We start from the raw sequence: 15,629 nt of genomic DNA, 5'->3' as shown, positions 1-15,629 counted from the left end.
CTAACAGGACTCTTTCCATTGTTAGGAGAGTCACCTAACTTCTCACACCTTCTGGAATTTAATTACTTCTATTTTCTTTCTCTTCTTCCTCCTTCTTCATCGGTTTCTTTTTTTTTTTTTTTTTTTTTGTGGTACACGGGCCTCTCACTGTTGCGGCCTCTCCCGTTGCGGAGCACAGGCTCTGGACGCGCAGGCTCACGGGCCCAGCCGCTCCGCGGCATGTGGGATCTTTCCGGACCGGGGCACGGACCCTTGTCCCCTGCATCGGCAGGCGGACTCTCAACCACTGCGCCACCAGGGAAGCCCTTCGTCGGTTTCTTTACAACAACAAATAGCATTCCGATACTCTTTTAGTAAATATTGCCATTTTCCATTGATCTTATCTGAGTGCCTACACTTACAATTTACTGTTCCAAGCCCTGCAGGGAATCAAAACTAAATGAGGCATAGTTTCTACCCTCAGCAAACTTATAATCCTACATGAGCTCTACTGTATGTCATAAAGAGTATAATTCACTCAAAAATTATTTGATGTGAGTACAAGAATTCAAATTTGGCTGAGAAATATTTTTCCATATTTCTATATTCTGCTATATAGAATACAAAAAAAGTTTTAGGAAATAAAATGATAGTCTCAGTTTTACACATGTTGAATTTAAAGAGCTCCTTATACCTTCAGGTGAAAATATTCAATGCATTGAATACACAAACTTGAAGATAGGAGGGATGAATGGAAGCAAATATAGACTTTAACTTGTCATCATGTAGGTGGTGGTAGTGAACCTATATGATGACACCAGAAAGAATGTGCAACAAGAGAATCCAACAGACAGAAAAAAAAGTTGTTGGACAACTTGTTAAACGTCTAGAAACAAAATAAAGCTGAATCCCTGCCTCATTCCTTGAATCAAAATAAATTTCAGCTGGACCACCAATTTAAATCTAAGAAAATGAAACCATTAAAAGACTATGAGAAAACTTGGGTGATTAAAGAGAAAAGTCTTAGCGATAAGTCCTTTTAAAATACCATGTCAAATATAAAAGACACACATGCAAAAGTTAATGGATTTGATTATATCAAAATATAAAATTTCTGTACAGAATTAATATCACTAAACTTCAAACAGTGATTCATGAACTGACAATTATTTACAATATATATGACAAAGGATAATTTTCTTTATTAACAGAAGTCTTACTTGTCAGGAAAGTGATGAAAAACAAAGAAAAATGGGCAAAGATAAAGACAAATCAAGAGTTCATGAAGGAAGAAATATAAATGGCTAATAAACATATTAAAAATACTCATCATCCTTCATAGTGAAAAAGTACATATTAAAATAACAATTATATATTATTTCTCACTTATAAGAGTATCCCAGATTAAAAAGTTAATAATTCTCATTGTTATGGAAAGGAGGTGGAGAAAATTGCATTTTTGTACACTGATGGCAGTATAAATTGGTGGAATTATTTTTTTATAAATTTATTTATTTGTTTGTTTTTTACTTTTGGCTGCATTGGGTCTTCATTGCTGTACATGGGCTTTCTCTAATTACAGCAAGCAGGGGCTACCCTTTGTTGCAGTGCGTGGGCTTCTCATTGTTGTGGCTTCTCTTGTTGCGGAGCACGGGCTCTAGGCACACGGGCTTTGGTAGTTGCAGCATGCGGGCTCAGTAGTTTTGTCTTGTGGGCTCTAGAGCACAGGCTCAGTAGTTGTAGCACACGGGCTTAGTTGCTCCATGGTATGTGGGATCTTCCCGGACCAGGGCTCGAACCCGTGTCCCCTGCATTGGCAGGTGGATTCTTAACCACTGCGCCACCAGGGAAGCCCTAAATTGGTGGAATTTTTGAAGAGCAATTTAGTATTTTATTTATCAGAATTTGAAATGTCTAAATAATTTCTCTGCTAAGATTTTATCCTACTGACACATTCGAAAAAGTATGCCAAGAAAGATACACAAGGACATTCATTATAGCATTATTTGTAAAACTCAAAATGCCCTAAATGCATAATAATGGGAATTGGTTAAATAAACTATGGTTCCTCAAAATAATGAAATATTATGTAGCCATTAAAAAAGGAGAAGTCTAAACTAGTGGTTACCAGTGGTGGGGGAGGGGCAACATAAGGGTGAAGGACTGGGAGGCACAAACTACTGGGTGTAAGATGGACTCAAGGATGTACACCGTGGGGAATAGAGCCAATATTTTGTAATAACTGTAAATGGAAATTAACCTTTAAAAATTGTATAGAAATAAAATCAGAAAATCAAAATCAAAGACAAAGAGGAGAGTTCTATATGTGCTGGTATGGAAAGGTCTCCATCAAAATGAAAAACAGCTGCAGAGAATATGTTCCCATTTTTATAGAAGTTTAAGGAGTAACTTTTGCATATATTTCTCTAGATGAAACATTTTCTAGAAGGAAACATAAACTGATAATAGTGATTACCTTTGGAATAGTGGCTTGGTGTGAAATTTTTGTTTTACACCTTTCCAAACGCTTTGGAGTTCTTTTACCACGTATATCTGTTACTTTTTAAAACACAATTTACTGTTGAAAAAAATAAATGCAGATCCAATGAGTAATATTTATGACAGGAATGAATATCTTTACCCTGTTGATTAGTTTTAATGAGTTTAATCGTATTAGCAGAAGATAATTCTAAGGATTCCTGATGTAAATACACACACACCCACACACCATGGAAACCATGGAAGTTATTTTTAATGCCAAGCAAGATTTATATTTTTATATGTTTCTCTACAAGCTACGAATAGAACGTAGTTCAGAAGTCACCAGCACTGATAGAGAAATTCTAAATCACAATAGGTTATGCTCAAAGAAGTCAGTTTCATATTTATATTTCTAACCAGAGGTCCACGTGTTTAGTTTACTTTTTGATTGAGTTTTTCTTTTATCTGCCACAGAGATTCTGCTTATTCAGCAGCTGCTGGTGGACGACCAGGTGCTACCAAAGTCATGGTGGTTGTAACTGATGGTGAATCCCATGATGGTTCAATGTTGAAAGCTGTAATTGATCAATGTAACGATGACAATATACTGAGGTTTGGCATAGCAGTAAGTGGAGTTTCTTTTTATTGTCTTTCAGTTGATGGGTAGATATTCCTTTATAGCATCACTTCTGAAGACTGCACTTTCTTATTGGCTGTTCATAGCTTAATATAAAAGAATATTTTTACTCTACCTCTGCTTCTTGCTGATTTGCAGTCCTGTCAATGAAGAGGATATGGAAGTGTTACTTGATTTACTTCTCTAGAGGGCCTATTGTGTTCAGAAATAGCCTAGAAAATACGAATAGGAAAATTGAAGTACAACACTAATGGCCTTCTCCCCTCTTCCTCTATTTTCAAGGTTCTTGGGTACTTAAACAGAAATGCCCTTGATACTAAAAATTTAATAAAAGAAATTAAAGCAATTGCCAGTATTCCAACAGAAAGATACTTTTTCAATGTTTCTGATGAAGCAGCTCTACTAGAAAAGGCTGGGACATTAGGAGAACAAATTTTCAGCATTGAAGGTAAATGAACTCCTTCTTTCCAGAATTTTTTTCAAATTTTTTTCAAGAAAACAAACTGATGTTTACCAGGTTGTAAGGGGGGGGAGGGATAAATTGGGAGATTGGGATTGACATATATACACTACTATACAGTATATAAAATAGATAACTAATAAGGACCTACTGTATAGCACAAGGGACTCTACTCAATACTCTGTAATGGCCTATATGGGAAAAGAATCTAAAAAAGAGTGGATATATGTATATGTATAACTGACTCACTTTGCTTTATACCTGAAACTAACACAATATTGTAAATCAACTATACTCTAATAAAAATTAAAAATAAAATAATATGTTCTTCAAAAACCTTGAAAAAAAGAGTTCTTTATTACTATACTTGTTCTATTAATGTTAACTTATATACCTTATATAAAGAGAACTCCTAAATAGCATCAGTAAGAAAAATAGACAAAGAATGATGAATAAGTAGTTTATAAAAGATAAAATACAAATGGCCAATAAACATAAGAAAATATTCCCAATTTTAGTAATTATTTTAAAGTATAAATGAAATCAATGTTACTTTGTGTCTAAAAGATAACAAAGATTAGTAATGTTTAATCTTGGAGAGATTATGGGGAAGCAAAAAAGCTCATACACTATAAGATTATAAACTGTATAACCTTTTGGGGTGACAACTTAGTAATATCTATTATAATCGTAAATAGTAATACCTTTCCATATTATAAACAGTTTTTGTAATCATAAAAAATGTTACCTTTTTACACTGTTACATAATTTCTGAAATTCTTGAATTTGTTTGCAACAAACATGTCTACTTTTAAAATTAGAAAAATACAGTGAAGATTTTTAATAGTTCAGATTTTGAGGAAACATTTTACTTACCAGATCTACAATAATTTACTTCTATCAATTCCCAGTTGGTAAAAAGTCCCACATGACCCAAATCCTGGTTCCTGATGGTTAACCCAAATAACTCTCATATTTTATTGAGCACCTACTATGATCAAGTACTGCTTCAGAAGCTGGATCCAAGGGGATTGTGTAAATTAAGTATTAATCCCTATAGTCAGATCTTTATCTCCTGATTATCCACTGGAAGGGTCTATCTAAAACTTTTATTCTTCTCTACATTAATGTGGCAGTCCAGAAATTTAGCTTCCTTTTTGCGAAGATTAGTGAAATGTAACCGCTTTGGCTACATGTATGGAAAATGAGTTCTAATTGAGTCTTATGGTGCTAGTGTCAGAGGCAAGCACATATGTAGAACTTGGACCAACTTCCCAATTGGTAAAATTCCTACTCAGTCTTGAATCCTAGTTCTTGAAGCCTAATCCAAATATCTCTCAGCACAGTCTTCACTACAGAGCAATTGCCTGGCTCCTCCAGCTGCATCTGAGATATATGTGCATTTATTAGTACAAATATTTAAAAGCTAAAAATTCAGTTAGATTCTTAGCAAGTAATGATAATTTTTTTTAGAAAGATAATCATGTCAGTTTTCATCTTACCTCATCCCCTATGCTGAGTGTTCTCTGATATCAGAAATTTCATAAGTATGCCAACAAATACATTAATGCATGATCAAGATTAATGCCAACTTCAGACACTACCTCAGAAGCATTATGGATTTCTACATCTGTTAGAACACTTCCTTAGAGATTCCTCTCTCTCAGAATCTGCCAGCTCTATATTTTTGAGTGGACATCAGAACACTGTGTGTGTGTGTGTGTGTGTGCGTGTGTGTGCACGTGTGCACATGTGTTTGAAAATTTTATTTAAGACTGATAACAGTGATATGATTTTTGAAACTGTTTCCTAGGTACTGTTCAAGGAGGAGACAGCTTCCAAATGGAAATGTCACAAGTGGGATTCAGTGCAGATTACTCTCCTCAAAATGTGTGTATATCAGATAACATTTGCCTTAATACTTCTGGGTGCAGTAACCCCATACTAAAGTGGGAAAAACAGCCATCTAGTGATCAGCAGTCCTCATTTCTAGTCACAGTCATTTAGCTTCTTTGCTCTGCTGGCTTATCATCTGAAAAACAGAGGTTAATAATGCCTTCCCTTCCGTATTTCACAGGGATATTTGTATGGGGATAAAAATGATAATATACAAGAAAGCTTTTGAGTGCTCCAGGGAACAGGCACTATATTAATTAAAGGTATTATCATTGCAGGAATTTTCTTTATATCAATTAACTACTGGAAAAATCTGTTAAAAACACACACTCTTGTCATCACTGTTGTTGAATTCCTGAGTTGCCCGGCGTATCTTTTTTCTAAGAGCAGAGACGAAAAAATTAGTTGAAAAAGTAAGGAGTTAGGAAAAGGGTGAGATGGGACATACTTCTTAGCTCAGGAAAGTCCATTCTTTCTTAGAAACATCCATCTCGCAGGCCTCTGATTCTAATTCTACTCAGGATATGAGTGCAGTAGTAATAATAGTAAAAGAGGGCAAGAGTGAACTGGGAAATGCTCGGGGAGCAGTATGAACTCAGAGTATTTGATTGGCAGATAAAGGACCAGGATCACCTTATTCTCTCTAATAATAAAAGAGTGTGCTAACCTTTTCTGGATCACCAATTGTTGGAGATTAAAGTTATGGGTCTTTCGCCTCAGAAAAAAATCTAAGTGAACCCACACAGAGAGAATTTTTCACACAATATCTTGAGGTTTTGTATACTCCCTGAAGCCCCTTCCTGCCGCCCCTAGATTCAGAGTCCTGGATTTATGACAAATCATTCACATAATTTCATGGTCTCTTATCCTCAAAATGGGAACACATTATTTCCCTGTTTGCTATTTTTTAATGGCTTTGTATTTTTCATTCCAAGATCATATCTTGATAAACCATAATGGACAAGAAAATGAAAAAGAATGTATGTATAACCATATCACTTTGCTGTACAGTAGAAATTAATTCAACATTGTAAATACTTCGATAAAATAAGTTTAAAAAAAATTAACAAAAAAAACCCCCAAATCGTATCTTTGATGTTTTCTCTAAGATCTAAGATCAAAAACTTAAAAATAAGAAGTCCCATCCTGACCAACCCTCCCTTCTGTGATGACTTGTACCTTCGAATATTCAGATTGGGTTTTGAGTCAATCCCGGGTGGCCGGTCCTCTTTGGCCCCTCCCCACTGGTGCTGACCAAGGGCAGTTTCTTCTCATATCAAGTGTCACAGCTTCAGGTTCCTTTTGTAGCTGTGCCATATTCAAATAGATGGGATAGGATAGAGAGGATTAGAGGAACATTTGAGAAGGAGTAAAGAAGAAAGAGAAAGAAGTTGAAGACAGACCAGGTCAGAAGAGGGCCAGCAGGACAGGTCTGGGGTAGCAGCGCCCACCTCTGCTCCTCTGGCAGCAGCACTTCCTGTTTCTGGAGGATGCCTCATATCCTGAGCTCTTCTTAGGAGTATGCGAGGCTGCAGGCTCACTTCTGACTCCTTGCTAAAGGCTCACAACTGTTTGGCGTTTGCAAACATGTGCCTTTGCATGGAATTTGAAGATGGCTGTGTGCCCCTCCTGTGCTGTGGTATGGATTTATCTTTAAAATGTGTTGTACTAAACAAAGCCCAAGGTAACACAGCCCGTGGGAAGGCTTTTTTTCCGGCACAAAATGTGTCAAAACAATTCAGAGAGATATCAACACACAGTCTGTTAAAAACAAAATTCAGCTGAGTGAATTTAAAGATCTAAGCAGCTTTATTTAATGATTCATGAATCAGGCAACATCCCATCTAACCAACAGAAAGGAGCTGTAGAAAATGGAAGGTTTTTACAGGCAGAAGGGGAAACGGTTGTATTGGTTCAGGAAAGGTCACCTTCCTGTAGGGGACAGAAGGGCTCTATCGGGTGGATTACCTCACTAGTGCTGACCAGGAAATTCCAGACTGACCTGTTAAGATCACATTCCTGGGAGCGGGGTGTTCGAAACTGCAGTTAGGTTCGGGATTACGTCTGGGTTTGGTGATGTGAGCTTGGCACAAGTGTATCCATTTTTGGGCTGTTGTCTCTTTTCTTCTTAGCAATTCCTATACATTTTACTTCATCATGCTTAATTTTTTTTCTTTAAATTTAGACCATTTGTTTCAGTGTTTGGCACACACTACACTCTTACGCTTTACAGGTGATGTTAATGCTTTCCATTTTTCAATTATTTTAGGATATTCTGATGCTGGGTGCAGTAGGAGCTTATGACTGGAGTGGGACTGTTGTCCAGCAGACACCTCATGGACATTTGATCTTTCCTAAACAAGCCTTTGACCAAATTCTGCAAGACAGAAATCACAGTTCATATTTAGGTAAGGCCTAGCAGCCTTTGGCTCAGCAAATTTAAATCCCATCCTTTAAACTAGCGTCTTGTTGAATCTCAGCGTCAGTTCGGCAAAGTGCTTGAGCTATCCTCTAATTGTTGTATTTGTTGCACATATTTCTGTTGCCTCTTTGCCAGTCAGCCCTTAGCCCGTGACTACTTAATGAAACGCTGTGTATTTGACTCATTAACCTCTTCTGGCTGTTCCAGCAGTTGTTATTCCTGGGACATGATTGTGTTTCTCCAAAATAGAAATAGTTCCTAAGAGTCAATACGGTAAGTTGGTAGTCCTTATATCAATTTGGAGTTCCTAGTCTTTTTGTTCGTGTAATACACAGCCACCAATTTCGAGCACCTACTATGGGACAGCTCCTGAGTTGGCTGTTCTATCTACGTAACATTTAATCCTTCCAACTACCCTTCTTTTTTTTTTTGCGGTACGCGGGCCTCTCGCTGTTGTGGCCTCTCCCGTTGCGCAGAGCACAGGCTCCGGATGTGCAGGCTCAGCGGCCACGGCTCACGGGCCCCACCGCTCCGTAGCATATGGGATCCCCCCGGACCGGGGCACGAACCCGCATCCCCTGCATCGGCAGGCGGACTCTCAACCACTGCGCCACCAGGGAAGCCCCAACTACCCTTTGAAGGAAATATTGTTATCCTCATTTTACCTTTGAGAGCCAAAGAGGTTAATTACTTGCCTAAAGATAAAAAACTTACTAAGTGGCAAGTCCAAAATTTGAACCTGGGACTGTCTGACTCCAAAGCTTCTGTTCTTTCAACTGTGCAAATTTCCACCTTTTAAAATTCATTTTGTTATTCATTCAAGAAATATTGGTTGAGTGTCAGATTCATGAGTGGCTGATGGGGGACAACCCAGAATCTAGGGGCTAGCTTATAGGGAGATGCCCTGCCTCCACTGGGCAGTGCTGGTGGCCAAGGGGCAGAAGCAGTTTATCTTAGAAAAAGGAGGATGTGCACTCAGGATCACTAGCAACTGTACGTCACACTAACGAAGAGGACCTCTGATCATCTCTGCTAGATTCACAAGCCTATCTGGCCAAGATATTTAGTAGTAGTACCTACTCTGTGATCCCTTCTCTCCTAGGTTACTCTGTGGCTTCAATTTCTACTGGAAAAAGTGTCCACTTCGTTGCTGGAGCTCCTCGGGCAAATTATACCGGCCAGATAGTGCTGTACAGCGTTAATGAGAGTGGCAATATCACAGTTATTCAGTCTCACAGAGGTGACCAGGTAAATCCATCGTTTAAGAAGATGAAATTAATTTCAGGGACAACAGGACAGGTGGGAAGTTAGTAGAAATGGAAACTAACATTTATTGAGTGCCTATCCTGTAGCTGGCTCTGTAATCTGTGTTTACTTGAATATTCCTTAAATCTTCACAACGGTACTGAGATCTACCATCCCCTTTTGACAGGTTACTGAGGGTTTAACTACCTTTCTAAGGCCACATAGCTTTCATGGGGTGAAGCTGTCATTAAAGCCCAGTGATGACAGGCACCTAACCAGTGCTTTGTAGGCAAGCCCCTACAAGGAGGAATAAGGAGAAGGGAGCAGGATAGCATTATAAAGACTGAGCTGCGACATCTGGGCTTGTCGAGGTGTCCTGTGGCTTTGACATTTCTAAAAGTAAAACAACTCCCTTCTCTGCCACTTTATTGTGATGTGTGACGGTTTGGTAGTCAGAACCTGTGACGCCGCCCAGTCATGGCCCACGAGAGCAAAGGCCAGCTGATAGATTCCTGTTTCCTTGCGACGTAGTTTTGACTCATGGACTTCGCACATATTTGAAATGAGCATCACTGAACTCTAACAGCCAACAGAAAATTTTCTTCCTTAAATCAGAGAAACCGACTATCCACAGATTTCCCTTCTCTGGGATTAAATCTGATCCACTGTCTCTATGGACTTTCCAGGAGTAAGAAGGTCTGAGTCTTTGACTTCCTTGACCACAAACCAGCTATGGTCACATACTTGTCCCTCCTCTTTAATATTTTAAAGAAGGGTGCTTTTATTTTGAGAAAAGTAATGCAAGTGTCATAGAAGGAATCATTTCTGATTCATTTCTGAATCCTCAAGAGGCATTCACGTAGGCATACGTTGAACCTTGGTTGGATGGAATGATGATCATTCAGATTCCCAGCCTCTCATTGCCTTTTATCAGCAACTAGTTCTCCAGCCCAATCTATCTGGGAACTACTCCACCGTCCCAGATCATGCCATGGACACTTACGTCGCTCGTGCTTTCCCACTCCACTCCATCTAGCAACTTCCTTGCCATCTTCTAAGATGCAATTCAAATAATACTTAATCTTTCTAAGCCTTTCTGACTCCTGTGCACTCTGATCACACAGCATTTGCTACTTGCCTCTATTATCATATATTTTACCACGGAAGCACAATTATTTGCTCTGCCTCCCTCTTCCCCTCCTGCCTTTGTGTACAACCTCTCACAAAGTTTCTAAGTGTTGCTTAAATGTGGTCTTTTACCCACCAGCATCAGAAGCACCTGGAGTGCTTACTTAAAATACTGTTTTCTTGATCACCCCAGGGACATGGTATCAGAATCTCTGGAAATGGGTCTCAGGAATCTGTATTTTACAGATACTTTTTTGGTGATTTTTGTGCACCCTGAGGTCTAAGAACCAAATGTTAGATTGTGATACAACTGGAGAGAAGGGGCTATGTTATCCATCTTTAGGTACCTAGCACCTTACAGGCAACGAATGCTCGGTTTTTGCTTGTTGAGTGAGTACACAGAAGTTCAGCGTAATACTAGGAGTATAGGAATCCTAAGGCTGATATGCTTTATTACTCCAGATTGGCTCCTATTTTGGTAGTGTGCTGTGTGCAGTCGATGTGGACAAAGACACCATTACAGATGTGCTCTTGGTAGGTGCGCCAATGTACATGAATGACCTAAAGAAAGAGGAAGGAAGAGTCTACCTGTTTACTATCACAAAGGTAAAAAAGAAAAAATGATTAAACTGACTTTGTTTGATTTGCTTTAGTATTGGTAGATAAAAGTTAATCTACATTCTTGCAGAATTAAGAAAATTTATTATTGAATGATAATTTTCATATAGAGTATGGTTTATGTATTGATAAATTTATTTATTTGGGGCTGCGTTGGTTGCTGCTCACGGGCTTTCTCTAGTTGCGGCGAGCGGGGGCTGCTCTTCGTTGCGGTGCACAGGCTTCTCATTATGGTGGTTTCTCTTCTTTCGGAGCATGGGCTCTAGGTGTGTGGGCTTCAGTAGCTGCAGCATGTGGGCTCAGTAGTTGTGGCTCACAGGCTTTAGAGCGCAGGCTCAGTAGTTGTGGCGCACGGGCTTGGTTGCTCCGAGGCATGTGGGATCTTCCCGGGCCAGGGATCGAACCTCTGCCCCTGCATTGGCGGGCGGATTCTTAATCGCTGAGCCACCAGGGAAGTCCTAGAGTATGGTTTATATTTCATCATTTTGAGGATGTCACCATTAAGTTGTAGTGTTAAAAATCACATTGATAATCATAACTTAGAGCTTAACGTGTAAGTGCCCTGCCGTTTTCCACGAGGTCTTTGAATACATATTCTCTTGACAAATAAAGTCATTACAAATGTACATTGTTTTTTGAAATACATACACACACACACACACACACGTGCACAAATATCTGTGTATTTCCCAAGTATCTCATTCAATTATTCTTCTTTGCTATAAAGGTATATCAATAACAGGGCAAAGCTACCTTGTTAATATTTTACAGTGGTAAGTACAAATTTTACCAGGCACTTTAGAAACCTCCATATATTCCTCGATGCTTTCTACAGTAGTCTGTCAGGAAATTCCATTGCTTAGTGTAACATTCAGGTATATATCCAAGTCTTGGAAATTCCAGTTCTTGCACGTAAAACTAAGCATACTCTCACATGGAAAAGCCCAGTTTTTCCAACTTGCAGACTGAACTCTCTAAATCCATGCACGTAAGTATAGAGAACTTAGTGAAGCCTGAAAGAAAACCAAAATTAAAGGCACAGGTTGACACAGAAAATTAGGTGACCAGATACAGAAAGGATGGAAAAAGAGAAGCTACTATTAATATAGTAAATATTATATTTATCTGTTGTGATAGTTTGTCCTACCTTATTTATTTAAATTAATGTAAGAGTTAGCCCTTTATCAGGAGCAGTTAAAACAATTTTAAAGCATATAAAGAATGTGCAGTTGAGTATTTAATAAGGGAAGAGCATATCTACTAGTTTGGAAATTTAACAAATCCCCAGTTTCTTAAATGTTTCTTGCTAGTCAGTCTGAATTATCATTAATTGTTGAAGGTGAGAAGATCTTCCAGTATTTTACCAGACTCAGCAACAAATTGATTTCCATAAGGTTATTATAGAGGAGAAGGAATCAACACTGACCCAGTTTCATGGGTGAGAAGCATTGCTTTCTTATGAAGTCATGAAATATTTCCATTCTTGATTTCAAAATCTGAAGAAAAAAAACCACACGACTGTGTCTTTCACAAGAAAATGTCTTTTCTTTGGCAGAATTATTCAGTGTGTCTTATAATGGGATATTAACAACCTCATTTTTCACTTTCTATGCCATTATAATTATGCCTCTGTTGTTCAGTAGTTTTAAAATAAAGGACTAAATTAAGATACTGTGTTTTATTTTGTCTCTACCTTAATTTTATTGAAGAGATTAGTAGATTTTTACCAGAAACTTTTTAAATCAAAAAATTTGGAAACAGATGAGTGAGGATTCTAATATTAAGGGGGAAAAAAGACAAAGAAATGGACACTTTTATGTAGGTTGTGCAGCCACAGTAAAGAGAGTTGCTTCCTTTCACCTTGGTTTATGAGCGGATTGATTGCCTATGACCTTACTTGCTAAAAAAATATTTTGTATGTCTCATCATAAATAGAGAATTTTGAATTGTAGGTTTAAAATCCTATCCATTTTTAACAGTTTGCAAATTGGTTTGGGCATCATTTGCTGTGAATTTTAATTATAAAAATTGTAAGTTTTCCTCTTTTTTTAATTGAAGTATAGTTGATTTACAATGTCATGTTAGTTTCAGTTCAGCACAGTGATTCAGTTATACATATATAAACAGATATAGATATATTCTTTTTCAGATGCTTTTCCCTTTTAGGTTATTATAAAATATTGAGTATAATTCCCTGTGCCATACAGTAGGTCCTTGCTGGTTATCTATTTTATATATAGTAGTGTGTATATGTTAACGTAAGGTTTGCTTTAATTGTCCCCCTTCCCCTTTGCAAGGGCGTTTTGAATTGGCACCAATTTCTGGAAGGCCCCGAGGGTGTTGAAAATGCTCGGTTTGGTTCAGCGATTGCAGCTCTTTCAGACATCAATATGGATGGCTTTAATGATGTGATCGTTGGTTCACCTTTGGAAAATCAGAACTCTGGAGCTGTGTACATCTACAATGGTCGTGAGGGCACCATTCGCCTGAGGTATTCCCAGGTAATCCAGTTTCGTGGTGATTATTTACATGTGAGTATCATTCCTTTAGAGCTAGAGCGTATCATGTGGACCATCCAACCCACACCTCTTTTTTTATAACTTCATGCACTCATTGATCAGATGCTTGGTGAACCTCTGCTGTGTGTCAAGCGCTGATAAGTCTCTGGGAATGCTGTAAAGTACCGGACAGACAAAATTGTGCTCTTTGTAGATCTTCCATTCTTGTGGAGGAGACAGGGGAAAAATGAGATAAATAAGATAAAATAATCCAGATAATAATAAATGATAACTTAAAAAAACTAAAATAGGGAATAAATTTTCAGGGCTGGGAGATATCAGGTATTTGAGTGGGTGACCAAGAAAGCCTCACTGAGAAGGCAGCTTTTGAATAAAGACCTGAAGGAAATGAGCTAGGAGAAGAATCAGGACCCAAACTTGCATCACCTCCTTCCCAGTCCACTGATCTTTCACTGCTTTGTTATCTTATGTGAGAGATTCGTGCTATTTCTTTGATGAAAATGTGGCTGCAAGAACGATAATCAGGTAAGATGTGATTGAAAAATCAGTGGAATTCTGTGGAGAATAAAACAACCTGAGAAACGGCCTTGTAAAGAACGTACCAAATACTGTATGCTAACACATATATGTGGAATCTAAAAAAATGGTTCTGAAGAACCTAGGAGCAGGACAGGAATAGACACAGAAGTAGAGAATGGACTTGAGGACACGGGGCGGGGGAAGGGTAAGCTGGGACAAAGTGAGAGAGTGGCATGGACATATATATGCTACCAAACGTAAAATAGATAGCTAGTGGGAAGCAGCCGCATAGCACAGGGAGATCAGCTCGGTGGTTTGTGACCACCTGGAGGGGTGGGATAGGGAGGGTGCGTGGGAGGGAGACGCAAGAGGGAAGGGATATGGGGATATATGGGTACGTATAGCTGATTCACTTTGTTATAAAGCACAAACACACACAACGTTGTAATTATACTCCAATAAAGATGTTAAAAATAAGTAAATAGATAAATAAAATTTAAAGGTATGATTATTCTTGTAGTCTAAAGTATAAAATTTAAAAAAAAAGAACATACCAGGGCAATGTAGATGCTGCCTTTTTTCTGTTTCAGTCGTCGTGCACTATAATTTCATCTCAAACTTGCTCTTTTAGAAAATCTTGGGGTCTGATGGAGCCTTTAGGAGCCACCTCCAGTACTTTGGGAGATCCCTGGATGGCTATGGAGATTTAAATGGGGATTCCATCACTGATGTGTCTGTTGGTGCCTTTGGACAGGTCATTCAGCTCTGGTGAGTCAGTGAGAGGCAGACACAAATTAGCTACCGAACAAATGGGCTGCTAAGTAGAGCAGATTGCTGTGCCGGTATTGTTGAAATGTCACATGCGTTATATAAGACTCTAAGACATTTATATGTCATAGTTTGCATAGAGGAAGGAATATGTTTTTCCCGGTGGGAGGAAAAAAATATTTGCTTAACATTAGAATCAAGTTTCTCTTCTCTATATAGTGAGCAGAAAAAGTACATTGAAAAGACAAAGGTCTTGAAATGGTATTCAGAATATTTCTGATTATTATCTTCCAAGTAGCCTTACCTCAGCTTGCAGAAAAGAATTCTCATGAGAATGCTCTAAAAATACTGAACACTGAGACCACAAAAGTAAAGTGCAACTTCTCATGTGGTTAAAAGGTATCTTTTACAATTATTGGTCATAAACAAGAAGCCATTATTTAGGTTTAGCTGACCTCTCCTTGACCTCAGGAGGAGTTGAAGAGCATGTGGGGAACAATAAGGGATTCAAGGTTCATGTGAGTCAAGGACAAAAATAAATACATTGGGCTGGCGAAGGACTGGAATCAAAAAGAAATAGAGAATTTGATCAAGAGTCCCCAAGAAAATATAGTTCAGTTATCCATTCATGTCTGCTGAAAAATGTGCTTTTTTAAATGTCCAAATACATCAAGAACAGGCAAAAAAAATTACCTATTGAGTAAATTACATTGAGTTCAATGAAGCTATTTACAGTATCTCACTTGTGCTTTTAAAGGATGAAATGCATTGTTTTCAGTGCAGCATTGGTTTTTTTTTTGGCTGTGCTGTGCGCGGCATGTGGGATCTTAGTTCCCCAACCAGGGATCGAACCCATGTCCCCTGCAGTGGAAGTACGGACTCTTAACCACCGGACCACCAGGGAAGCCCCTTAGTGCATCATTTTAATGAAACCTTCATGTGGAAAAAATAAAACTC

At 38.3% G+C, this 15,629-nt stretch overlaps 1 protein-coding gene across 1 annotated transcript in view; it reads left to right on the top strand.

Moving 5' to 3' along the window:
• ITGA2 (integrin subunit alpha 2) overlaps window positions 1-15,629 on the top strand; it is a 107,017-nt gene that overhangs the window by 59,678 nt on the left and 31,710 nt on the right. The window contains exons 8-15 of the mRNA XM_032626117.1: window positions 2,935-3,085; window positions 3,380-3,545; window positions 5,371-5,447; window positions 7,723-7,861; window positions 8,978-9,123; window positions 10,711-10,854; window positions 13,164-13,367; window positions 14,536-14,672. Of these exons, the coding sequence (XP_032482008.1) occupies window positions 2,935-3,085; window positions 3,380-3,545; window positions 5,371-5,447; window positions 7,723-7,861; window positions 8,978-9,123; window positions 10,711-10,854; window positions 13,164-13,367; window positions 14,536-14,672 (1,164 nt within the window). The remainder of the gene's footprint in view (window positions 1-2,934; window positions 3,086-3,379; window positions 3,546-5,370; window positions 5,448-7,722; window positions 7,862-8,977; window positions 9,124-10,710; window positions 10,855-13,163; window positions 13,368-14,535; window positions 14,673-15,629) is intronic.

The sequence above is a fragment of the Phocoena sinus genome, chromosome 3 (genome assembly GCF_008692025.1).
Source record: "Phocoena sinus isolate mPhoSin1 chromosome 3, mPhoSin1.pri, whole genome shotgun sequence".
Lineage (NCBI taxonomy): Eukaryota > Metazoa > Chordata > Mammalia > Artiodactyla > Phocoenidae > Phocoena > Phocoena sinus.
Note: the sequence above shows the minus strand (reverse complement) of the source record. Positions and strands in the feature narration are given on the sequence as shown.